Source organism: Mesocricetus auratus, unplaced genomic scaffold, assembly GCF_017639785.1.
Source record: "Mesocricetus auratus isolate SY011 unplaced genomic scaffold, BCM_Maur_2.0 Super-Scaffold_100020, whole genome shotgun sequence".
Classification (NCBI taxonomy): domain Eukaryota; kingdom Metazoa; phylum Chordata; class Mammalia; order Rodentia; family Cricetidae; genus Mesocricetus; species Mesocricetus auratus.
Window position 1 is genome coordinate 39,848,389 of NW_024429201.1, and position 27,229 is coordinate 39,875,617.

General features: G+C 40.6%; 1 protein-coding gene across 3 annotated transcripts in view; it reads right to left on the bottom strand.

Annotated features, from left to right (window-relative positions):
* The window catches only part of Kiaa0825 (KIAA0825 ortholog), a 446,177-nt gene that overhangs the window by 246,571 nt on the left and 172,377 nt on the right, over nt 1-27,229 (bottom strand). For 2 of the 3 annotated variants that reach the window (XM_040729084.1, XM_013125179.3), the window contains one exon: nt 11,291-11,455. In XM_040729084.1, the coding sequence (XP_040585018.1) occupies nt 11,291-11,455 (165 nt within the window). Of the gene's footprint in view, nt 1-11,290; nt 11,456-23,278; nt 25,519-27,229 lie in introns of those variants that run through there. The other variant, XM_040729085.1, reaches the window with a different exon arrangement.

Genomic DNA, 27,229 nt, shown 5'->3' on the forward strand with positions numbered 1-27,229 from the left:
CTACTGTTATGGTCCAGCTTCAACAGTTCAAAAAAATTTTTTAGAAAATCAAAAAGGGGGAATAATGTCCCCAGTCCCCACATGACTCATCAAATAATACACTCCTCATTTAAAAATTTTATAATGTGAATGCCAGTGAGCTTCAGACAGATTCTGGCATGATGGAACTTGAGCAACCATTGCTCAGGTCAAATGGAGACATCCATGCACTAGACAGTGGAGAAGACCCTAATTTGGGATGGAGGGCATGTTTGTGTTTTCTTGCAGGAAAAGAATAAAGCTTCGGCAGCTGTCAGACCATTTAGTGAGATGCATGGAGCAGAGAAAAACTGGATCTGAGACCATGGGGGCCTACCTAAGCCAGTTTGAGTGAGATCTCCTAAATCAGTGTTCTTGACCCTTGATGTCATCGAATCTAGAGCCCAAGAAAGAAAGAAAACAGTCGGTTCAAGATTTCCAGTTTCTCAACAGACCTGCTGCATCAACCTTCCGGACCCATGAGTTTTCATCATGAAGCCAACAGAGAAAAAATGACCCATTTAAAGCATTTGGACATTGGTATGGACTATGAGTGGCAAAAGCCTCTTTTCAGTAATTGAACAGGACATGGTCACTTGAAATATCAGACTTGGTGGTTCCTGTTTCTGGAATCGCGCCTAGGCCAGTGTATTTTTCTGGAGAAATGCAACTTGTCCTAATGCGACAAAAAGGAGACTTTGACCCAAGTCTCATAATCAGCTGACGTTAAATCAACAAACTGCATCACCACAGGAACAAATTGGTGCTCTGTGGATAGTGCAACAAGCCTATTGTTCATATTTTTCGTAATGCTACATGTGTAACATCAATGATTGTACCTAATGTACAGGCAAGTGCACTTTCTAAATGCTTTCCTGAGCAGATCTTGAAACGACTGTAAACTTTATCAAATTGTAAATGTAAATCACATGCGGGTTACCCTTGTAACAGGATGTAAATCACGTGCATGTTACCCTTGTAACAGATGAAGGCTGGTAGAATGTTATGGCCCAGATCTGGTGATGGGTATGGTGATGGAGAGGCGCTATGTCAATGGGGGTCCTGGAAATGGTGGCAGTGGCAGTAGGCATTCTGGCTTTATGCCGAGCTCAAACGTGCCTTGTTCCAGAGGCAAGAGATCCGTAACCAAGTATTGCTTAGCTTAGCCCATGGCAATCCCGATAGCCATAAAGCCTTACTACAGATGACTCTAAGGTTGGGGCGCTCTGTTGACGGGCAACCTGTGGGGAAGACCCCTCCCACCTAAGACAGGGGTTCAAGGTCCCCCGAAGACGGGCAAGGGAGGGTGACCCTACTTGACCTAAGCCAGGAGTGCCTCATTTGAAAATAAAAAGGGGTGAATTGTGGGAACACCAGACCTTGAGCAGAGACCCACTTCCCCTTCTGCCTGGGAGTAGGCAGCTGTAAGACAATGTCTTACTAAAAACATGTTTACTAAAAACAATACAATGCCCGGGGCAATAAGTTCCTGGAAAAGGCCTGCCCACGGAAACCGCCCTGACCTCGACCTTGTCCAAAGACTAACTGCCTCTTCTGACATGCCCAGATCAGTTTTTGGTGTCAGAGCAAAACCAGCGAGGGTAGAGGAGAGAGCAGAAGCTTTTCTGGAGGGAGCCTTCCTTAGGAAGTTTTCTTGAAACTTTTTGGGGCCTGCTTAAAGTTTTCTTTACATCGTTGAAAGAGTCTCTGTGTTGTCAATCCCCGACACCCTCCGCATGTTCTTGGACACAGGCCGCGCAGCAGACGTGACAAACTATATGAAAGACATTGTTTGTTTTAGTTAAAATTTTGAAATTTCATCTGTGAGTGTGCATGTGTATGTGCTGTGTGTTTGTGCATGTGTGTGTGCTGTGTATCTATGCGTGCATACAGGTACATGTGTAAAGGTCAGAAGACAACAGGCAGAAGTTGGTTTTCTCTTTCCACCTCCAGTGTTCTAGGGCTGCAGGTCATCAGCACCTTTACTAGTTGACATATTGCTGGCCCAAGGTTTGTTTTACCTTCATATTTAATTGATATTTAACCTATTAAACAACTTGTTGGTTTTTTCTCTAATGACCAGTAAACATAATAAATGAATAAAACTTAAAAATTTTGTGCATAAGATACTTATAAAACATAAATGAATTTTGTGTTTACATTTGGAGCCTATCCCTGAGATATTTTATTATATATACATGGATATATTCTAAAATCTAAAAAGATAATATCTGAAGCATCGTGTTCTAGACATTTTAGCTAGTAGAAATTTACTCATGATACTCCATTCTATATTAGTGCATTCACAACCTCCCCTGAAAACATGACAGCCAGCTTGTTTAGATTACAGTGTATTCCACATCTGGAACACCAACTTCCCTAACCACAATAGGAGCATGCCCCTTCATTTTTCACTCATGTGGTTGATGCATTTCAGATTTTGTCACATGTTCCCATGAACCTTCCCTTCCCAGTCTAGAACACAGTTACTTTCTGGTCTCACAACTCATGAAAAATACTCTTCTAATACTTACCTCCAACTCCAAGAATAAGTTCCATTCTAGCTTTGCAGCTTACTAGGTAAGACTTTAGTTAACCGTCTTAATCTCTTTATAGCTCCATTTGCTCCTCTTCAAAATGGGAGCAATAACCCCTTTTCCTCTGTAAAGTAAAACAACTCAGATGTTTTTAATTTTTTTGCTTAAGATCACTCATTAATCTTTGGGGAAATGCAAAACAAAAGTCCAATAAGTCTGGAGTTATAGCTTGTCAAGATATAATCTATTATAATTAATTTTAATAATCCAGTTATAATGCTATTAGTGGAATGCCTGCCTCACATACACTGCCCTCTTGGTTTGAGCGCCAGAACTGCAAATTTTAATTAAAATAAAGGTACCAACACAAGGCTCAGTAGGTAAAGGTGCCTGCAATGAGATTCTTCCTGCCAGCCTGGTTCCAGAGCCGTGTCAGTCCCAAATGAACACATAGGACTCTATATTAATTATGAAGCTGTTGGCAGTTTGATATGGTTTCTTGTTGTCTAGCTCTGACTTAAATACTGCTAATCTGAGTATTTACACATGGTCTTCTCTTGCTGGAGAAAGGGTCCGGACCTCTCACTCCTCTTGAATCCTACATGGTGACTGACTGTGCCTCTGTTTCCCAGAATCCTCCTCGACTCCTAGTCCCATCTATCCTGCTTCTCTATTGGCCAACAGTGCTTTATTCAACAAATAAGACAAACATATACACAGAAGGACTTCCCCCATAATCTCCTCTTTTCTTTCCAAATAAAAAGAAAGGTTTTAACTTTAACATAGTCAAATTATATATAACAGAACAGTTATCAAATAAGAACTATAGTTACAATATTTAGCTCATTAACATTTAGTAAGATTTCAAAAAGTTTTATCATCTATCATGTCTGTGAGAGTCTAAAGTTTTATATGTAGCTTATCTTTTATAATAACTAAGGAAAATTATAATTATAACTATCTGTCTTCAACTCCATCAAAGACCACAGAAGGATAATATATAAATACTAGAATTGACAGAGATATCTCGCTACCTGGACAGTCACTCAAAGTTCCTCTGAAATGTTAGGGCATCCATCTTCAGTCCATAGGCCACAGTGTCTCTGGAAGACTTCTCAGCAAAAGCAGGAAATTTTAAACTGTCCACCTGCATTGGCAGCCTGTCAGTCATTTTTCTGTGTCCTGCAGAGTGTCTGGCAGACTCTTCCATGAAGCAGGAACCCTTCAGGACTGTCTATCTTGTTTTGAAAGTTTAGCACTCACTTTCCTGTGGGTCCTGTATGTCCAGTTTATACAGCAACAGTCAAAGAGTTCAAATAAGAGTAGTTTTTTGCCCAAATGACTAGTCTTACCATGTTGAAAGCGAACTCCATGAGGAGTTTCTTCAATGCCCATCTTCCTCTCAGACATAATTGATGTGCCAGGAGTAGTAGTGTCTCACTATCATGAAAGACCCCAAACCATTTAAATGCTACATATCCTGTGGGCCTTTGAAAGGTTTGAAGAATATCTATCCATCTCAGATACATCTCTGTATATCTAGAAAACCTAACTATAAGTTTTGACTATTATAGGTAACTATAATCTGTATTTAATTATACATAACATTTTTAAATGAGTTATACAAACACAATATCTAAACAAGAGGAGAAATATATTTATCACAAAATTGACCTTAAATTTGAATCAATGAATGAAAATCCATACCAATACAAAGTATTCATTTCTATACCATATTCCCTTTTTTCCCTTCAGAAAGAGAATGACTTTGATCATTACCATTTATGACCAACCCTGTATAAATGAAAACAAACATTTATGAACAATATTTGGGAATGTGGGCATTATTCTCTATAAACTACTTCCGGCTATTAGAGGGCGCTGTCTTGGAGATCCTAACAAGATCCAGAAATCCTGACTATAGTGGTTTGTAACTGCATAATCTCAGCTGTTTTGGGATGTTGGATCACCTGGGCCACTGCTTCAGGGGGTCTTGCTTCATCAAACCATATAAGTCTGGAAGGAATCCATAGCTTTTCATTTTCTGTGGAAACACAAAGCAAAAACTCTTTTCCCAAGTAACCTGTCCTTAAATTTAGAAGTCAACGTATTTTCAAAATATATAAACTGGATTAATTTAGCAGCATTTATAATCAAGTGTGTATTAGCAGGTGTTGTTCTTTCCTTAGCAACTGAACAACTGAAAGGCAACACAATAGCACACAGTATCTAGTATCCAGACTCTCTGTATTTTCCATCAGCATGTGGCTTTTATCATTACTCTATATCTTTTACTTTTACTTTTTACCTTTTTGAGACAGGGTTTTTGAGACAGGCTGGCCTGGAACTCACAGAGATCTGCTTGCCTCTGCCTCCCGAGTGCTGGGATTAAAGGTGTGCGCCACCATACCCAGTTACTCTCCTTCTTTATTCCTTTCTTCCTTTCTTTCTTCTTTTTTTAACCGCTATCCTGTTTCTTTTTCTCTCCCAAGCCTACATATATTTTTAAATACACTGAAAACCTTTTAGAGGTTTTACTTCATCTGAATCTGACTTTACTGTAAATCTTTATGTTTTTCTGGCCATATGTCTTTAATCTGTTCAACATTGCTAAAATTAAAGCCGCAGTTATTTTAGCCACTGACTTTCCAACATGGCATGTATAAGTTTATTGCCAGAAATGGGAGCTGTGCTCACCGCCTTAATCTATGCCGACATCAAGCATCATGGTGCCGGCTTGGAGATGTAGTCACTGCCACTGCCAGCTGCTCATACACACCATTCTTCTTTGGTAGTGGGGCCTCTTAAACAGCCCTGTGGGCTTTTTTGCTGCTTATGCTGAGTCAGGAAGACTCCCTTAAGAGAGCCGAATGAGTCTCTGCTTGTCCCTAGCAAAACAGAGCCCATCCGAGAAAAATGCTGCTACCAAGAAGCCATGCTTCTCTCTGTTCTTCTGTTTTTTAAAAATACCTTTTTAAACTTTTTGTTAAGTGGAAATTTGTGCCCCAAGTCCAGGCGCCATTTTGTAATGAAGATTCTTCCTGCCATCCTGGTCCCAAAGCTGCATCAACCCCAAATAACACACAGAGACCCTATTAGTTACAGTGCTGTTGGACAATGTCCAGGGCTTCTCATTGGCTAGTTCTGTCTTAAGTATTAACTTAAGGTCTTATCTTACCAAGGACGCTAGCCTCTCTTTCCGGGATCACATAGCGAATTCCTATCCTTTACTACATTTCCCAGAATCCTCCTGGACTCCTAATTCCACCTATCTTGTTTCCCTATTGGCCAACAGTGCTTTCTTTATCAACCAGTAAGACAAACATGTACACAAGAAGGATTTCATTTTAATTTTATGTTATTTATTGTGCTTAGGTGTGTGTGATGAAATCCAGTAAAATATACCTCACTGCCTTTGACAGTGACAGGAGCCACAGACATCAACAGAGACAGAGGATGCAGCAGGGTCATGGATTCACCCATGGCCCTTGGCACAGCTCAGGCCCATAGAACACCACTCAAGTCTATGTGGGCTGAGAGGAGGCATAGCCCTAGGACACAAGTGGTAGCCAAGATCCTGGGCATCCGTGTGGCCTAGGGTGGCAATATGGGCCATGGATGTCATCACAGACCCAGGCTGCTGTAGGACTATGGACCCAGACATGGTCCTTGACAGCATCCCAGGCCCAGATGTCAACATGGCACTAGTTGGCATCACAGGTCACCCAGATCTGTGTGGTTCCAGTGGCAGCATTGTCGTTGAACACCAACATGTCCCCAGGTGGCAGCCCCTTGGTCTTCAATGGTAATAGGAACTATGGATATCAACACAAACCCTGGCTACAGTAGGGCCTTGGACCCAGACATGGCCCTAGGTCACATTTCCGCTCTAGTGGCACAGTGCTTCCAGATCTGTATGATTCTGGTGGTAGCTAGTTACTCAAAAACCAACATGGCCTCAGGTGCTGGCCCAGATTATGGACTGCTGTATGGTAGCAACAGGAGCCACTGATGTGAACACAGAGCCCAGCTGCAACAAGACCATGGACTCAGACATGGCCCTCAGCAACAGTCCAGGCTAGATGTCACCATGGTCCCAGGTGGCAGCATGTGTTGGGGAAGTCCTGTTATTTGCCTGTTATTTGTCAATAAAGTACTGTTGAGCCTATAGGAATCTAGATAGGTGGGGCTAGGAGTCCAGGAGGATTCTGGGAAGGAGAAACACAGGAGAGTTCGAGATGTAACGCCATTGGGGTAGGAAGCCCGGAACTATTCTCCGGTAAGAGACATACTTAGATTAACAATTATGGGGTAATTACTTAAAGCAGAGCTAGCCAGTAAGAAACAAGCAAGGCCAACAGCTTCATAATTAATACAGCGTCCTGTGTGTTTATTTGGGGACTAGAAAGTGGCAGAGCCCTGGCGGATGGCGGGGGATAAACCAAAGCGGCTAGCAAGGAAAAGCTTCTCTTAACAAGCATGGGCCTCTTAGATTGGCATGGCTCCTGTGGGGGAATATCCCCCGGACACTGACATGGTCACGGGTGGTAACAGGACCATGGACATCAACACAGACCACCACTGCTTTATCAGGGCCATGGACCAACACAAGGCCTTTGGCAGCAGCCCAGGCCCTGACATCACCAGGGCCCAGATGACAAGCAGACCACCCATATCAGTCCTTTCCTTACAGATCTGCCTCTCCTCCTAGAATGTATACCATCCTGCCCCTCCCTCTCATGTCCCCACCAAGTACTTGCAGACCACAATGGTCCCCGACCACCTGGAGCCTACACTTGTGGTTGCTCTCTGCCAGCCCAGGCCAAGAGGCTTGGGGCAGATCTGTGACTGTCCTCCTTGTGCCCACCCAGGCCTCAAGATTGTCATTCTTGGTTTCCCTCCCTAGCTCATGTTCTTTCTAAGGAATTAGATGTTAAGTTTCTGATTATAAAATAGATCTTATATTTCATCTTCAAATTCATGTGTGCAATAACAAATGTTAAACTTTAACAGAAACAATTATACAGAGACGCTGGCCTATCAGTCAGGAGATCTGTTTTTGTTATTTGTTTGTTATTTTGCTTTGAATCTGTCCATCTTACTGAGGTAGCCCTGGGCTCTCTGAGTGTCTTCTTCACGGGTTTACTCAGCACTGGGAAGCAGCACTCCTCTCCCTTTGTCATTCTGCAAGACTCTGATCTGTCTGGTGAGCTAGGCTGGAATCCTTCCCAGCCTTATCAGAAGGGAAAAAGTGAAATTCTAAAATGGTGTACTAGTAAGTTGATGTAGGTAGGTAAATTATATTTGTATAAAAGTACAACCCTGTTATGCTTCAACTGTATTTCCTTTTTTTTTGTTATTTGAGGATTTCATACATGCATATTGTCATCAAATCCATTGTCCCCATTCTCCTCCCTTTAATTCTCCCCCATCCTTTCCGCCACCACTTTTCTCAGCCAACTTTTGTTTTTAATACAACTCATTGGGTCCACTTAGTGATGTCTGTATTTACGTGGATGTGAGACCAGTTACTGGGGCTTAGTCAGTCTCTGAAGAGCCGTATCCTGAAGAAATGGATACATTACTCCTGTTCAGCACTATATTTTCAAGCTGAACAGGAGTCATAGAACAAGCTCACTTTGTCACGAACTTAGATATCATCTTTTCAGCATGTCATAAATAACCAAGATCAGCAAAGGAATCACAGAAAGCTTTCTGAACAATTTGGGAGAGAAAAGGCAAAGTCACAAACCCCTGTGACCTCCACAAACGTGTGTGAAGAGGACAGGGATGAAGGCCTCATCTCTCTGTGGTAGTACAGTTCCGTGTCATGGACAACGCTTTAAGAATTCAGCACTTGAAGAGTGAATAGTGTTTGAAGTATGAGGCTAACTGATTATAATCTTTTGAGAGAATTCAAAAGGAGGTAAAACACCAGGGGATGGTGGGTTTTAAGGGTTGTTTAACTTCTGCTCCTTAACAACCAAATCCAAAGTAAAGCAGTCCTAGGTTAGTTTTGTACTAAGAAATATCCCTCTCCTTTGGGGAAAGCAGTAAAAGAATGCAAAAAAAAAAAAAACCCACAAAAACCAAAAAACCTAAGAGCCAAAAATTTAAAAGGGATAATTGTCACATAATCTTCACACAATAGATTCTGTGTTTTGAAACCATTATACAAAATCATCTAGAGCAGTGTCTTAAGGATAACGACCAGAGAATATTAAAAGTAATAACTTCAGATAGTCCAGTGAGATAAAAGTCATACGTGGAACAATCAGGAAGCCCAGGAACACCACGACTCTTAACTGGTAAGATCTTCCCCACAGAGCCCAGGAAATAGTGACACTCACTGATACCAAAGATGTGCACAAGAAATCACTCAGGCTGAAAGAGAGACACAGTCGGTGTCGAAGAGCAATGGAAGGAAACAATAATGACAGTAGCCTCTAAGCTCCCACCACATTCTCTCCAAGACATTAAATGAGCACTTCCATTGTAGATGAAGCAATGTGTGAAATTTACCTGGCCTACAGGTGGGCCCTGCATAAGCCTCTCAGATGCTCAGCATCCTGACTTTACCATTCCTCTTTGCTGGACACAAGTGGGAAAGCATATTATTGTCATTCCTGGGTGAAAATGCTAACCACAGAAGCCTGACAGCCAAGAATTTGTTTCTTCAATCCTCAGAACCCACATAAAACCAGAACACAAAGCACATGTCTGGAATTCCAGCATTTATATGTAAGGTGAGAGACAGAGACATGGAAGAATTATCTGGAAGCTTGAGGAGCAAGCAGGCTGCAGTGTGTGACAGTGCAGCAGAAAACAGAGGAGAGCTTGTCTTACAACTAGGGGAAGGAGAAAATCAACCCTCAAACGACTTTCCCTGACCAACACACATGGGCACGCACACACGCAAACACACACGCACAAACACGCACGCACACATGCATGCATGCACACGCATGCACACACACAATGCTGTGGCATAGATGCATACTCAAACACACTCAGTGGCACATATGCACACACACATACACACCTACACACTGTGGCATATATGCATGTACATATGCACACACACATGCACACGCTGGTATAAATGTGTGTACACACACATAAGTACACACAGCACCCCCACACTGTGGCATATATTCATGTATACACACACACACACACACACACACACGCACACAGTGTGGCAATTATGCATGCACATAAGCACATACAAGCACACACACAGTAGTAATTTCCAAAAAAAAATTGTACTTGTAACAAAGGAATGAGAAGGCACGGTAATGTTGAAGAGGGAAGCATTATTTTCATAATAATAAACGACCATTTCTAAATCAAAATGACCGGTAGAGCCGGGCGGTGGTGGCGCACGCCTTTAATCCCAGCACTCAGGAGGCAGACGCAGGCAGATCTCTGTGAGTTCCAGGCCAGGCTGGACAGACAGCCTCCAAAACAATAGAGAGAAACCTTGTCTTGTAAAACCAAAAAAAAAAAAATGACCGGTAGTTTTGTTTATTAATTTCCTAGTTCGCTTTCTATTGCTGTGATAAAACACCAGGGCCAAAAGCAGCCTGGGGAAGAAAGTGTTTGTCTCCTTCACGCTGTCAGGTACTATCAGGACCCGAGAGAGTCACGACAGCTACTCAAGCGTGCTAGGGGTCCAGGCTAGCGCTGAAGCAGAGACTGGGAGAACATGCCTACTGCCTTCTTCCTCATCTTGCTCAGCCTGCTCTCTCACTCAACGCAGGACCTCCTGCCCTGAATGGCAGTGTTCACTGTGGACTGGGCCCCCTACATCCATCAATAATCAAGAAAATGACCTACAATTACAGGCTCACTCTATGAGATGGAATCCACACCTGGCAATGGTCAGGTAGCCATAAACCTGGGGCAGGATAGGCCACGGGACCAGAAACTGTTGTTCAGCTAAAGCAGCGTAGTAATATAATGACACTCTGCTACACTCATAGAGCAGTGCCTTGCTCAGTCATCATTAGAGCAGTTTCTACCTTCAGTATAAGGGAACAAATACAAAGACCCACAAGCAGCAAATGTACTTAGTGACAAACCTTGAAACACCCAGTCCTAAATAGTAAGTCTTCATTAAACTCCTCCCCTTGTGCTCAGGAAAAGATTCTAAGAGCCAGTGGGGATGGATGACACCAAGGGAACAATGCCTTCCTGACACAACAGGACTGATACATGTGTGAACTTACAGACACAGTGGCACCGTGCACAGTGTCTGCACCCTTACAAGCCAGTTGGGGACACAGTGCTAACAGTGGGACGTGGACGTGATCTCCCATCCCTAACCCAGAAGCTATCTCCAACTGGTAACTACTGGCAAAGGAAAACTCAGTTTTCTCCAGATACTTGTGCATCTTATTAAGATCTAACACGCTAAAAAGCAAAACGCAATGTACACCAAATACAAACTTAAGGATTATTATAGGATACTTTCTTAAAGTTAGGAAAGAGAACCTTCATTCAATAATTTTTCCTTCACCTCTCTCTTCTTTCTGCCTTACCTCACTACATTACATTTGACAGGAGGTAAGTGGTTAATGGTTCTAAACAGAATCCTTTATAATAAAAAGATGCATGGAAACTTTTACAAACAAGAGTCAGAAAAACTGGTATCTATCAAACTTTGAAAACACACTAAAGACAACATAAGTATCAATAAAGCATTTATCTTATACGTGCCAAGCCTCTCATACCTGGAATGGTGTACAAAAAGTCCAAGAGCTGCTCCTCCTCCATGTAGCTCATGAAGACATCTCCAAATGCTTGTGGAGACAAGTGGCAATGGTACATAACTTTAAAGATGGCTTCCACCACACTGCAGCCTTCCTTCTGGTCTTTTTCCACACTAGTAGCTTGTCCTTCAAAAGAATGGAAATGTGGTGATCAGTGGATATGGTCATCACCTTGTCACTTCCTTCAGCGTTGTCCTATGACACACACGTATTCACGATTTGCACCTTAGAAACAGCATGATCCTTGAGGGCTACAATCATTCAACTTCACGGTTTCAGATATACCTTTGGGTAGCTACTGAAAAATTATCTGTGACAAGGACCATAAGGGCATCATTTAAAGAGGTGAGGCCAATGTTCCTGCATGTCATAATTCTTTTTCTCTTAAGGAAATATTTTTGTCTATATTCCTCATGTAAAATTATGCACATTCAAGCCGGGCATTGGTGGCTCACGCCTTTAATCCCAGCACTCAGGAGGCAGAGGCAAGCAGATCTCTGTGAGTTCGAAGCCAGCTCTGGTCTACAGATGGAGTTCTAGAACAGGCTCCAAAGCAATACAGAGAAACCCTGTCTCAAAAAACAAAGAAAAAAATTACGTACATTCAAGACATATTTTTAAAGTCTACATAGCACAGAAAACTAAAAGTTTACTATGAAAAAAATTCACTTGTTCTTTGAATCATGAAATCAATTCTGAAAGACAAACTGTGAGCATTTCCTAAATATACTGACACAATCATTTCAAAATGAAGCAAATTTTCAATTAGTTCTTTGAGTAAACCTTATAAGTAATTATACAACAACAAAGCTATTTCAATTGCACTTGTCATCCCTCTTCTGACTCCATTATGGATTCCTTTAAAGATCAGTAACCAGAGTTCAGGCATCACTGATATTTGTGGTATGTGGAATTGAGAAAGCATTCATATCTTCTTGTATAATATACAGAAAATCATAATAAATAAAAATGTGTACGGAGTTAAAGACAGTATCAACACATGCCTCTTAATATTTTAATATCTTCTATTAATATAATCTAGGGCCATTGGGAAAGAGTAATTTCCTTATTCTTGCTCATTTGTAAGTTTATCATTTCTGTTTTATAATTTTACTTCTTGGATTTGCTTTTAAGAACCCACTTTTATCTGGAAATTAAAAACCAATACCATAGATTTTTATGCAGAAATCACTTGCTAGTTTTTCTTCATAAAATCAATTTCAACCAAATTTATTTTTATTTACCTAGTCACCATTGTCCATACCTACCTTCTTTGTCTTCTTCTTCCAGCACACACCGTCTGTTTGTTTGAGGGACTCTAACTCAATTACCTGGAGTGGGCATGCAGCCAAGGACTGGCTGATTGGTCTGACAGCACTCATCAACTTTGATTGGTTCATAGATGAGCAGGTAACCAACAGGAACCTTCCTCAAGAGTTTTGTTGTAATACTTGGTGAGTGGTATTCTTTTCACTGCATTTGGTATGCTGGTAGAGTAGTTTGCAAGTTGCTTGGGATGGGCATTTGGGGAAGAATATTACTAAAATTTAATCCGCTGCAGTAAGAACAAAAAATAAGACCAAATTTTTCTGAAATTATCTTCCAATTCTCAAGCATCTGTTCAACCCAAAAAGGATTCATGTTCTGTGTCATCTATATGTGCTTTCCCAGTTCTTTTTCTTTCATCCATCTAGAATGTTGTCCTATAAAGGACTATGAAATGCTATCTTCAGGGCATGACACAGCCTTTAAATAATGATCTCCCATCAACCACTGCCACTTACATGGAGCTTGTATAATATTAGGCCTGTCAACCATCAGTCATTGCCAGGAGGGTTACATAGAGTCAGCCCCCTCCCCATTGAACTATTGGCTACTGAAGGATTCTGGGGTAGAGGAAGTCAATGCTTTCCATTGTGAACCCACTGATGAGCCTGCCAGGCTCTAATGAAGAGATCTAAACACATGGTCACACAGGAGGACTGGTAGGTTCCAAACCATAAAGACATGGATGCAGGACAAGAACTTGTAAAGGGGAGAGGGGATTGACAGGTAAGACATGTTTGGGGTGAAGGCAATCAGAGTGCACTTTCTACATTTCTACATGCATGGAGCTATCAAACAACAAGTTTAGTACATGTTAAGTCATGTTAAAAATGTTCTCATATATGTATATACACATATGCATTTATATACACACATACAATATATGCATATATTATATATGAATATATAGAGAGGGAGAGAGGTCGTGTTGTAGTTGTAATAACCAGGGCTGGGCACCCCAGTGTTATTTATTATCTGCATGACCATTTTGCTGTTATATCTGTGTGTGTGTGTATACCACATTTTTACTGTTCACTTTTTAAACTTTGTTATTTTCTGACCCTGAATGAAAGTAGTTATTTCTCTATGTTTTGTGCCGATTGTTGCAGATAAGACATTTTTTTCCCCTGGAGGTCACCTCCCTAGACCAATGGACAGGCAGGCAGGACATATATGGGTCCTGGAGCCAATGTAGCAATGAACATGTCCCTGACAGTACAAGAGAGACATAAGTCAGCAGCCGACTTTCTCCTCATCAAGACAAGCATCCTTCCTAACCCCTAGGTTATATTTCACAATGTTTGGAGCATTTGGGGATTTTAGGACCAGAAGATGTTACTGTTGTAACTGATGTAAGCATCTTCCACAGTAAAGGTTTCCCATGTAACCCCAGCATGGGGAACTCAAAGAGTATTCCAATGTAAGGCACCAAAATAGTGCCCCAATGTGTGGATCACAAATAACATTCCAGTGTGGGGAGCCCAGTATTACATTCCCAATGTGGGGAATCTGAGTACTGTTCTCAATATGAGGGGCTCAAACAATACCCCATTGTAGGAATCCACACAATAACCTGTCTACATGAGGAGGCCTGCTCTGCCTGCCTATGGGGTGGTCTGAATGAGGTCCTAAGGCAGTGAGGATGTACACAGCCTGCACACATCAATGCTTCTGCGGAATCATCTTCCCATACTGATCACTCTTTTTTTAATTTTTATTTTTAAATTTAAATTTAAGTTAGAAACAAGGTTGCTTCACATGTCAATTCCAGGTCCCTCTCTCTTTCCCTCCCCTCCTCCCACGCCCTCCCACCAATATCTCCAATATCCCTTCATTTCCCCAGGGAGGGTGAGGTCCTCCATGGGGGTGTCCATAGTCTGTCATTTCATCCAGGGCAGGGCCTAGACCCTCCCCTGGGAGTCCAGGGTGAGAGTGCATCTCTCATTATTGGATGGGTGCCCAAAATCCCTTTGTATAACCGGGATGAATACTGATCTACTCCCCAAGGCCCAATAGATTACCTAGGCCTCCTCAATGACACCCACTTTCAGAGGGTCTTGATCAGTCCCACGCTGGAATCCCAGCCATCAGTCTGGGATTCAAGAGCTAACCCTTGTCAGGTCAGCTGTTTCTGGGGGTTAAACCAACCCAGTCTTAACCCCTTTGCTCATCAATCCTCCCTCTCTGTCACTGGATTCCTTGATTTCAGCTCAGTGTTTAGCTGTGGGAGTCTGCCTCTGCTTCCAGCAGCCATTGAATGAAGGTTCTGTTTCCCAGATTCTCTGGTCATGGGATTGTAGGCTGACACTCCCTAGATCCATATAAAATCCATATATGAGAGAGTGCATGCCATGTTTCTCTTTTTGTGACTGGGTTACCTCACTCAGGATGGTTTCTTCTAGTGTCATCCATTTGCCTGCGAATCTCAGGATTCCATTACTTTTTTTCTGCTGAATAGTACTCCATTAGTACCACATTTTCTCTATCCACTCTTTGGTTGAGGGGCATCTAGGTTGCTTCCAAGTTCTGACTATTACAAATAATGCTGCTATGAACATAGTGGAGCAGATGTCCTTGTTGTATGAATTTGCCAATTTTGGATATATCCCTAAGAGTGGAGTTGCTGGGTCTTCTGGTAGGTTTATTCCCATTTTTCTGAGGAAACTCCATACTGATTTCCAAAGTGGCTGTACGAGTTGGCACTCCCACCAGCAGTGGAGTAGGGTTCCCCTCTCTCCACATCCTCTCCAGCATAAATCGTCTTCGGTGTTTTTGATTTTAGCCATTCTGACAGGAGTAAGATGGTATCTCAAAGTTGTTTTGATTTGCATTTCCCTGTTGAGCACTTTATTAAGTGTCTCTTGGCCATTTTAGCCTCCTCTATTGAGAATTCTCTGTTTAGTTCTGTACCCCACCTTTTAATTGAATCCTTTGGTGTTTTGGAGACTTGCTTCTTGAGTTCTTTGTATATTTTGGAGATTAGCCCTCTGTAAGATGTGGGGTTAGTGAATATCTTTTCCCATTCTGTGGACTGCCTTTTTGTCTTGTTGACTGTATCCTTTGCCTTACAGAAGCTTTTTAGTTTCAGGAGGTCCCACTTGTTAATTGTCGATCTCAGTGTCTGTGCCACTGGTGTTATGTTCAGGAAGTGATCTCTTGTACCAACTCGTTGAAGAGTATCTCCCACTTTCTCTTATAAAAGTTTCAGTGTGGCTGGATTTTTGATCCATTTGAACTTAAGTTTTGTACAAGGTGATAAACATGGATCTATCTGCAGTCTTCTGCATGCCAGTACCCAGTTATGCCAGCACCATTTGTTGAAGATGCTTTCTTTTTTCCACTGTATAGTTTTAGCTTCTTTGTCAAAAATCAAGTGTTCATAGGTGTGTGGGTTAAAATCAGGGTTTTCAATTCGGTTCTATTGGTCAACCTGCCTATTTTTGTGCCAATTCCAAGCTGTTTTCAGGACTATAGCTCTAAAAGAGAGCTTGAAGTCAGGTATGGTGTTGCCTCCTGAAGTTCCTTTATTGTATAGGGTTGTTTTGGCTATCCTGGGCCTTTTGTTTTTCCATATAAAGTTGATTAATGTTCTTTCCAGGTCTGTGAAGAATTATGCCAGGATTTTGATAGGAATTGCACTGAATCTGTAGACTGCTTTTGGCAAGATTGCCATTTTTATTATGTTGATCCTACTAATCCAAGAGCATGGGAGATCTTTCCATTTTCTGGTATCCTCTTTGATTTCTTTCTTTAAAGACTCAAAGTTCTTAATATACAGGTCTTTCACTTCCTTGGTTAACATTATCCCCAGATATTTGATGCTGTTTATGGCTATTGTAAAGGGTGAGGTTTCTCTGATTTCTTTCTCAGTCACTTCATCGTCTGTATATAATAGGGCCACTGATTTTTTTGAGTTTACCTTGTATCCTGCCGCATGGCTGAAGGTGTTTATCAGCTCTAGGAGTAACCTTGCGGAGTTTTTTGGGTCACTTATGTAAACAATCATATCACCTGCAAATAGTGAAAGTTTGACTTCTTTTCCTATTTGTATCCCCTTTATCTCCTTTTGTTGTCTTATTGCTGTAGCTAGAACTTCAAGTACAATATTGAAGAGAAATGGAGAGAGTGGACAGCCTTGTCTTGTTCCTGATTTTAGAGGAATTGCTTTGAGTTTCTCTCCATTTAGTTTGATGTTAGCTTTGGTTTTCTGTATATTGCTTTTATTATATTCAGGTATGTTCCTGTTATCCCTGATCTCTCTAGGATCTTTATCATAAAGGGATGCTGGATTTTGTCAAAGGCTTTTTCAGCATCTAGTGAGATGATCATGTGGTTTTTCTTTCGCAGTTTGTTTATATGGTGGATTACATTGATAGATTTTCTAATGTTGAACCATCCCTGCATTCCTGGGATGAAGCCTACTTGATCATGGTGGATGGTTTTTCTGATGTGTTCTTGAGTCCGGTTTGCTAGTATTTTATTGAGTATTTTTGCATCGATGTTCATGAGGGAAATTGGTCTATAGTTCTCTTTCTTAGTTGTGTCTTTGTGTGGCTTGGGTATCAAGGTAATTATAGCCTCGTAAAAAGAGTTTGGCAGTGAGCCTCCTGCTTCTATTGTGTGGAATACTTTGAGGAGTATTGGAATTAGCTCTTCTTTGAATTTCTGGTAGAATTCTGCACTGAAGCCATCTGGGCCTGGGCTTTTTTTGTTTGGGAGACTTTTGATGACTGCTTCTATTTCATTAAGGGTTATAGGTCTGTTTAGATTGTTTATCTGCTCTTGATTTACTTTTGGCAAGTGATATCTATCCGGGAAATGGTCCACTTCCTTTAAATTTTCAAATTTTGTGGAGTACAGATTTTCAAAGAATGCCCTGATGATTCGCTGGATTTCCTTAGAGTCTGTTGCTATGTCCCCTTTTTCATTTCTGATTTTGTTAGTTAGCATGCTCTCTCTCTGTCTTTTGGTTAGTTTGGATAGAGGTTTGTCTATTTTGTTGATTTTCTCAAAGAACCAGCTCTTTGTTTAATTGAGAATCTCAATGTTTTCCTGGTTTCTACTTGATTGATTTCAGCCCTCAATTTGATTATTTCCTGGCATCTGCTCCTCCTGGGTGAGTTTGATTCTTCTTGTTCTAGAACGTTCAGCTGTGCTATTAATTCTCTAGTATGACTGTTCTCCAGTTTCTTCATGTGGGCACTTAGTGCTATGAACTTTCCTCTCAGCACTGCTTTCAAAGTGTCCCATAAGTTTGTGTATGTTGTGTCATTATTCTTATTGAATTCCAGGAAGTTTTTAATTTCTTTTTTTATTTCTTCCTTTACCCAGGGATGGTGCAATTGTGCATTGTTCAATTTCCATGAGTTTGTAGGGTTTCTGTGATTTGTGTTATTGTTGAATTCTAATTTTAATGCATGGTGGTCTGATAAGATACAGGGGGTTATTCCAATTTTTTGTATCTGTGGAGATTTGCTATGTTTCCTATTATGTGGTCAATTTTAGAGAAGGTTCCATGTGGTGCCGAGAAGAAGGTATATCCCTTTGTGTTTTGGTGGAATGTTCTATAGATGTCTGTTAAACCCAGCTGGGTCATAACTTCTATTAGTTCTTTTGTTTCTTTGTTAAGTTTCTGTCTGGAGGTCCTGTCTAGTGGTGAGAGCGGAGTGTTGAAGTCTCCTACTATTAGTGTGTGAGATTTTATGTGCATTTTGAGCTTTAGTAATGTTTCTTTCACAAATGTAGGTGCCTTTGTATTTGGGGCGTAGATGTTAAAATTGAGACTTCATCTTGATGGACTTTTCCTTTGATGAATATGAAATGTCCTTCTTCATTTCTTTTGATTGATTTTAATTTGAAGTCTAGTTTGTTAGATATTAGGATTGCTACACCCGCTTGTTTCTTGGGTCCGTTTGATTGGAAAATCTTTTCCCAATCCTTTACTTTGAGATACCATCTATCTTTGATGTTAAGATGTGTTTCTTGTATGCAGCAGAAAGATGGGTTCTGTCTTCGTATCCATTCTGCTAGTCTTTGTCATTTTATAGGCAAGTTGAGGCCGATGACATTGAGGGATATCAATGACCATTGATTGATGATTCTTGTTTGTGCTTGATTTATTGGTAGTCAAGTTATTTTGTGTAGTTTCTCCTCCCTTTTTCTTTTGGTGTTTTGTAAAGTAGGATTATATATTGCCTGTGTCTTTGTGAGTGTCGTTATCTTCCTTGGATCTAGGTTGTCCTTCTAGCGCTTTCTGTAGAGCTGGATTCATGGACACGTATTGTTTAAATCTGGCTTTGTCATGGAATATTTTGTTTTCTCCATCTATGGTAATTGAAAGCTTTGCTGGATATAGTAGTCTGGGCTGGCATCCTTGTTCTCTTAGTGTTTGTAGGACATCTGTCTAGGATCTTCTGGCTTTCATCATTTCCATTGAGAAGTCAGGTGTAATTTGGATAGGTCTGCCTTTATATGTTACTTGGCCTTTTTCTTAGCTGCTCTTAATATTTTCTCTTTATTCTGTAGGTTTGATGTTTTGATTATTATATGTTGAGGTGACTTCTTTTTCTGGTCCAGCCTATTTGGTGTGCTGTAAGATTCTTGTATTTTTATAGGCATATCCTTCTTTAGGTTAGGGAAGTTTTCTTCTATGATTTTGTTGAATATGTTTTCTGTGCCTTTGAGCTGTATTTCTTCACCTTCTTCTATACCTATTATTCTCAGGTTTGGCTTTTTCACAGTGTCCCATATTTCCTGGATATTTTGTGTTAGGGATTTGTTGGTTTTGAGGTTTTCTTTGGTTGACAACTGTATGTACTCTAATGAGTCTTCACCACCTGAGATTCTCTCTTCTATCTCTTGTATTCTATTGGTGATACTTGCATCTGTAGTTCCTGATCATTTACCCAGATTTTCCATTTCCAGTATCCCCTCGTTCTGTGTTTTCTTTATTGTTTCTATTTCAACTTTCAATCCTTCAACTGTTTGAGTTGTTTCCTTCATTTGTTTGGTTGTTTTTTCTTGGTACTCTTTAGATTCTTTGAGAGATTTGTTTATTTCTTGAATTTTCCCCCATTTCATGGATTTTTTTGTTTGTTTTTTCCTCCATTTCTTTAAGGGATTTCCTCGTTTCTTCTTTGAGGGTCTCTATCATCTTCATAAAATGATTTTTAAGGTCTGTCTCATCTGCTTCATCTATGTAGTGCTTTTCAGGTCTTGCTGGCATTGGTTCCCTAGATTCTGGTGGAGTCATGTTTTTCTTTTGATTGCTGAGTGAGCTCTTATTCTGTCTTCTTCCCATATCTTCTTCCAGTGGGTGCTGGTGCGGTCTTTCTGTCTCCACTGGTCTCCTTCCTTCCTGAACCTGAAGCTGGGATCGCCGGAGTTTGAGGCCTGGCTGGGGTCGCTGGAGTTTGGGGCCTGGAAGGGCTGATGTCTTTCCTGGCTGGGATCGCCGGAGTTTGGGGCCTGGAAGGTCTTATGTCTTTCCTGGCTGGCTGGGATCCCAGAGCGGTATTGTTTTTAACAATAGGCATTAAGTCTTGCCCCCTCCCTCAGTGGAGGAGTTTCCGCAATGCTGATAAAGTATAACTAAACCAAATTTGATATTGGGGCCTGTGAGAGGTCCTCTAAGGCATTTCTCAATGGCAAAGGGTTATCTTGTCCATCACTTGTTGATTATTGCATTCATTAGTCCAGTGCTAGCCTTTGTCATACCTTCTGCACACTACAGAAGGCTAAGATCTTCTCTTTTGACTTTCTTTGGAATGTCTTCCTTACAATCCACTTTCAGATGACTAGTTTGCCATAATTAAAACATCTGAACTTTTGATTTTTCTTAAAATTTTTAGAAATCACTTCTCCTAACCAATTATCATATGCATGAGACTCAATATCAGCTTTATTTCTAGTACAGTCACCTACTGGTCCTGATCTTGTCTCTAAAAGCCTAATAACCCTTTTTGATTCTGAATCAGTATTTTTAAAAGCCAAATATTCAATTAATATTTGTCTCACTTTTGGATCTAATATCCTTCTATTTACAATTTATGTCGATCTTTTAAAAAAATCAGTGAATGTTTCTTTTATGCCTTGCATAATTTTTGCAAATGGCTCAGTCCCCTTTCCTATTCTTCAACCCTGTCCCAAGCAATCACACTTTCTAAGTGACAAAGGGCCAGGTATGATCATCAAATCAAAACTGTCTTTGCAAATCAGTATGCCAGCATTTACTGAGGAGTTGGTCTCTGGAAATTTTATACTTACAGCCCTATTGTGTTGTTCTATGGCCCTAGCTTCCCTCTTTCCACCATAATTTCCATTGTGACTGAGGACCAGCTTCCAATATTGCTGTAGCTAAATCTTCCGGTTGTGAAATAATTCTGTTCTGAGTTGCCCATGAATTTAACATCTTTTTCATAAAAGATGAATGTATATCATATGAAACTACTGCATCCTTAAATCCGTTCAGGTATAACATTTCTCCAAGGTAACTTGGGGGTACCTAAGATTGTAGTTGTTTATTTTTCTCTTTTACTCTTTTGGCTCTTTGTTCTTTGGGGGCCCACTACTCCACTGCCAAATAAATCACACAAAGGCTTCATCTTTCTCATGAATGGCCAGCCTTAGCTTGGCTTATTTCCAGCCAGCTTTTCTTACCTTAAATTATCCTATCTACCTTTTGCCTATGGGCTTTTATCTTTCTCTATACGATGTACCTTTGTTTCCTTCTCACTCCATGCCTGCCTGTGTAGCTGGGTGGCTGGCCCTTGACATCCTCACGCTTTCTCCCCTTTTCATGTTCCTTGATGCCCCCTCCTTCCAGATTTCTTTTCATATTTATTCTCTCTTCAGCCAGCCCCACCTATCCTGTCTACCACCTTGCTCTTGGATATTCAGCTGTTTCTTAGACCAATCAAATATTTTAGACAGGCAAAATAACACAGCTTCACAGAGTTAAACAAGTGCAACATAGAAGAATGCAATACATCTTTGAATCATTAAACAAATGTTACACAGGATACACAAATGTAACATCTCAAAGTAATATACCACAATGCACTATATTTGGTCAGCTAGTAGCTATCTCTACCCTCTGATACAAAGGAAACTTTATTGGCAGTCTTGGGACTGTCAGAGTATGATCAAATATCCTACAATACACAAACAAGGCCTTGTAAACACAGCAGAACCAAGTGAAAATATTAACTCACAGAGACTATGGCAGCAACCACAGGGACTACAGGAGTATGTGCAAGGTGGAATCCCAGCACCGAGATGAGAAGGGGACACAATCTACACCACTAATTTAGAAGCTAGCTCCAACTGATGACCACTCAGAAGCAGAAAATTATAGTTTTCTCCAACAGAGTTTTACTGAGGATAAAGGCCACTCTTGAGGGCAGGCCCCATGCCGAGCAGTAGATGGTCAATACAAAAAGAACTCAACCGGATTCTAGGAGGTTTTCTGTCTCATAATGTATCATAGCTTAGGGGTCTTTTGCATATATACTATGGTTTTGAATTTTTATGGAATTCCTGTGTGTTTGTATGAACATATATATGTGTGTGTGTGTTTCTTTTGTGCCTTTTCTTTGGCTTTTTCTTCTGTGTAATTCGTCCTATTACTATTTGTTTGGTTTGGGTTGTTTATCTTATTTTATTATTAATCTTTAGATACCTGCTTGCTTTCTAAGGAGAGACAGAACGATCCAGATAGGAGGGGAGGTAGGGAGGTTCTTGAAGGAGCTGATAGAGGGGAAGCTGTCATCATGATATATTGTGTGAAAAAATCTAATTCATATAAAAGAAAACTGGAAAAAAAGAATTTAAAAGTTATAAACAGAATAAAATATTATTATAACTCTGGCAATTAATTAAAAAAGATGAGGATGCTCCAGTCACTTACAAACAACACAGCCTTTGCATATAACCTATACCTGCCTTTGCATATGTCAATCATATCTAGATAATTAATTCCTAATAAGGTAACTACCAGATAAATACTTGGTATAACTTATTTCTTAAGAACAACATAACTAATTTCTTAAGGAACTATTCCTTAAGAACAATAACTAGGGGAAAAGCTTGAGAATTTTCAGTCCTGAAACATCATTCTTTCCTCATATATTTCCTATCTACATACCATTCTTGCAGATACAGAAAGCCAACTATATTTATCTCAGCCTTCAGTGTTCCTATTTTTAACATTAAGATAACAAGAGCTTTGGGTTATTAGCTTTCTGTGGTAAGAAAATCAACTTCAAGGATCAGAGATGTATTGTAGCTCATAGGTTTTATTCATGGTTGTATTAGCTCTCAAGGTCTTTACCTCAAGGACTCATTCCCTTCAAATGAGTCGTGCCTCTTAGGATATCATCATTTGCCAACAGTCCATCAAGTTAGGCAACCTTCAGTGTATTCCATGGAAGAGGGCAGAGCCTTCCTAATCCAATCACTGAAGAACAACCCCAGCTCTGAAATTTTCTGTATTGTGGACATTGTCTTAGCATGTGAGCCTATATGGGTCATTGCAGATCCAAGCTATAATAAGTATATACTTCAAAAGGGTCTAAGACTAAAATTATACAGTAAATGTAAAGTGTCTGGCAATCACATGACACATAATATGTACAATATTATCTAAATATACATACCTGTTATATACATGCAAAATGTTGGTTATTTGAGCTTTAGTTTCTTCCTAGGAGAGTAGAGCTACAGTCTGAAGCTAAAAATGTTACTACCAAGTGAACTTTGTGAGATTCCAGGGCCAAAAAGCAGTGTTCAAAGGCTGAGGGGGAAGCCAGGGTTTGGGAAAGGCGTGACCTGTATGCCTCTGAATCAGGCTGAGCTTTGACCAGGCACACATTATTAAAGCAGACCTCCATCAGATCGGATACACGAAACACTTCAATTCTATGCCATTATAAGAAATATGAAGCCTGTGTCTTTTCTACCAAATACTGTAAAACATGTGGTTAGGGCAAGAAAGTCAAATCTTTTCACCTTTTCCACCGGGTAAGACTTTTATGCAAATGTATTAACCCCATCTCACAAGGAAAATCTTTGCCATACCTCAAATTCTAGGAATTTGATAGTATGGAACAGCGAGCTTTCTCCCTTCCTTCTTCATGTCCTGTTCCCCGTTTCCAGGTGCCAGTTGAAGATGACTTTGAGGTTGGAGCCCAGCCAATGGGAAAAGGGCAGCCACCAAGTGATTTAGAATAAAAACCAAGGGCACTTCCTGTCTCTGTGTGTTACTCTTCTCAGCACACTGAGAATAATTTTTGTCTTATCCAAAAACTTCAGTTTGGAGTGGTGGTCTCTTTCTTTGCAACCCAGAACGGATTTTTACCACTCAATTTTTCTTGAACCAGTCTTTAATGAGAACTGGAAGAAAATACTGCTTCACAGTCTTGTGAGTGAATGTGCACCTGTCCTAGCCTTTGTCTCCGGTTTCGTATAAATTGTAACATGGCCTCGGGTATGGACGAGGTAAAATTAGACTACCATTTGGCCAAACTGTAAATGTTTTCTAATTTATTTTTAAAACTGGGGAAACTAAGGCAGTGGGTTTATGCATCTAAGTGCTTGTTTTGAAAGTCATAGAGGAAAAGCAGTAATCTCCTGAGTGGTACTTCCCCTGGTGACTTTGGGAAATGGCCAGGAAGGCAGACAAGGGACGAATATGGGAAGCTGGGTTTAGGAGGTGCTGCGAGTGTTTCCAGGTAAGCTGCCATCTTTGGTTGTCAGCTTTATAACATCTAGAATTAACTAAAACCAAGAGGCTGGGCACACCTATGAGGGAATTTTTCTTAATTAAATCGTTTGAAGCAGGAAGACACACTTCTAATCTAGATCTTTCAGGTGGGATGAGCCCCCTTAAATCCGGACCTCCATTCTGCTGGAGGGCCACGACAGAAGGAAGCTTGCTCTCTCTGTGCCTATTTGTCCGCCCCTCACTGTCAAGTCCATTCCTTCACTGGTTAGGGCCTGCTTCTTTGAGAATGTGTCATATCCAGCCTCGTGGACGGGACAACTACCGGACCCTTGGGCCTTCCATTCATTGGCAGCCATCATTGGACTAGCTGAGCCACACCCTCTAAGCTACTCTAATAAATCCCCTTTCTACATAGAGAGGTTCATTCTACACGTGTTGTTCCTCTAGAATTCTAACACACTAGTATCTATCTGCAGGTTTGAAGGGCACTGGAAATGGGGCAGCCCTCACAATCAGCAGCTTATAAAACCAGGAACTGAAACTGTACGACTAGTTACTGAGGAAGAGAATGAGAGTATGAGGCATATTCTGGTCCCAGGCACACACTGTGAGCTGTCCAGATAGCTGTTGATACTCCTACCCAGAAGTGCGATGGCAGAGAACAAGGGCCATCCATTGTCCCTGCCCGTGCCTTTAAGGGGCAATTCAAGTTAATCATTCAGACAGGAATAAAATGCTCAGGGAAGCTGTCCTAGAAACTTTAGAAATAGTATAAAGTCTTGATGGGGGAAATCTTTCTGTGTATATGTTGGCCAATGTGCAAGCAAGATAGATGAGACTAGCATATATATTACTAATATGTGACTTCACTGCCATCTTAGTTAAAGGTGACCACATGGAGTGGACCTCCCAAGGAGACAACAAGGGTTACAAACACTAGGATTTAAAACAACGCTGATTTAATGAGGTGTTAAAGCAACTCCTCCATGTGTTCATGTAGAGGAACATGTCTTGCTGGCAGCCAGATTTTGTAACTTACGAGTAATCCTCTTGGTATTGATTTTAAAGACACTGAATTGTTTACACTGTGGAAACTTGGTTTTGTCTTCTACAAATTATGGCTGTGCTCTATGTCTTCATTCTTGAAATAAAAAAGGTAGTTTCGATATTACCAAAACACACAGTTGAGATACCTTAAACTTCTTTCAAAGAAAATTTTGGAGTTTTATAGAAAGTTTAAATAAATTGGATATTTTTAAGAAACAGTTTAAAATGCTTAAAATTGCAAATTTATAAGCATCTGGGACATTTTAAAATTTATAAGACATTTTATTATAATGCCTTCATTATTATATAATCTTAACACATAGGGGAATAAAAAGCTAAAACTTAGACCTCAGCTAAACACCAGAGACGGAGGTATTCCTATCTTATGATGCAGCAAGATGGCGACCTAAGCAGTCTGGCAGAGGGTCTCCCCTTACCTCAGGTCTATTCAGGCTAACAGAGACTGATTTAGGAATGTGTGTCTAAGCTCCTTGCATTGCTAAGCTGTAGCTAGTTTGGTAAACTAAGTCATACAGAAAACTGTTGTGTTCTACATTGGTGTACTATAAAAGGATCAGCAAAGATCCCAGTCTCTGTGGACTGTGTTTATGAGCTAAAAGTCTCGTCTTGATATTAAAAGAGTTTCAACTCAGAAACTGCTATTTTCTAAGGCTAAACTTAACAGGCCTAAAGCTATAAAGTCCTAATCTTATAAAACAAACAAGTTATAAAATCCTAACCTAGTAAGACACACAAGTTAATAGTCAGTCACCTCATAAAGGATCAAATTCTTTGATATTTTCAGATTTAGCTTCTTATATGTTTTCAAAGTTAAGCCGAAAACAAGCGACATTTGTCCTATTTTTATATACCTAACAGACAATGGTCCTCAAATGTTTCAAAGAGCATTTAAAATGTTTTAAGAAAAAGCTTTTCATGATAGAGACATGCCATCTCCTCCAAAGAAGATGGATGGGTGCCGAGGAGCTTCCACCTGGAGCTTGCTTTAAGTGTGGCAAAGCTGGCCACTGGGGGAAAAGTTGCCCATTACTTCACCTGCTGCCAGGATGCTGCTAAGACTATGGGCACAGACACTGAGGAGCTGACTGCCTGCCTTTGCCTAGAAAAGGCAAAGTGCCAGGTTCCCACTCCTCAGGAGAGTCTGGCAGATCTTCTGAGGCTGGCAGCTGAAGACTGATGCTGCCCCGAGACCTCTGCCCCCAGTGATCGCGGAGGAACCTGGGGTAGCTGTCTAGGTAGCCAGTCAGTCCCTGTCATTTCAACAGATTACTCAGGTGAAGTTTATCCTCAGATCTGATGGGGTTTGATAGCTAGTGATAGCTTTGCCAGTTTAACACCCCTCCCACCCCCACCTCCCCAACACCCGCTGAGGTTACAACCACGCTGGTTGTTCATTAGTTAAGATTCTTGTTAAAAATACAGACAGGTTTGCTTTGTGCACAGGCTTCATAGCAAAGGATAACCAGGTTTTAGGTGTAACTTTCCACTAAAGAAACACAGAAAATGATTTAATATACATAAATGCAAGTTGTAAAGGTATACATAAATGATTTAAGGTGTGTAAAGATGTTTCAGACTTCCGTCCCCTAGCTATGCTATTGTCATACTGGGATTTCTGAGGTTCAGGGTTTTGGCATTGATAAATGGAGTTCTGATAGAGCACCATCTACTTAATATTCAGTTACAAGCTCAGGATTTTAAATTTCCTTTGGTTGTTTTCTAAGTATAGACCTAAAGGTGTGTTTCATCAGGCTAAAACCAGGCTCTTGAGGCACAGAAAAAAT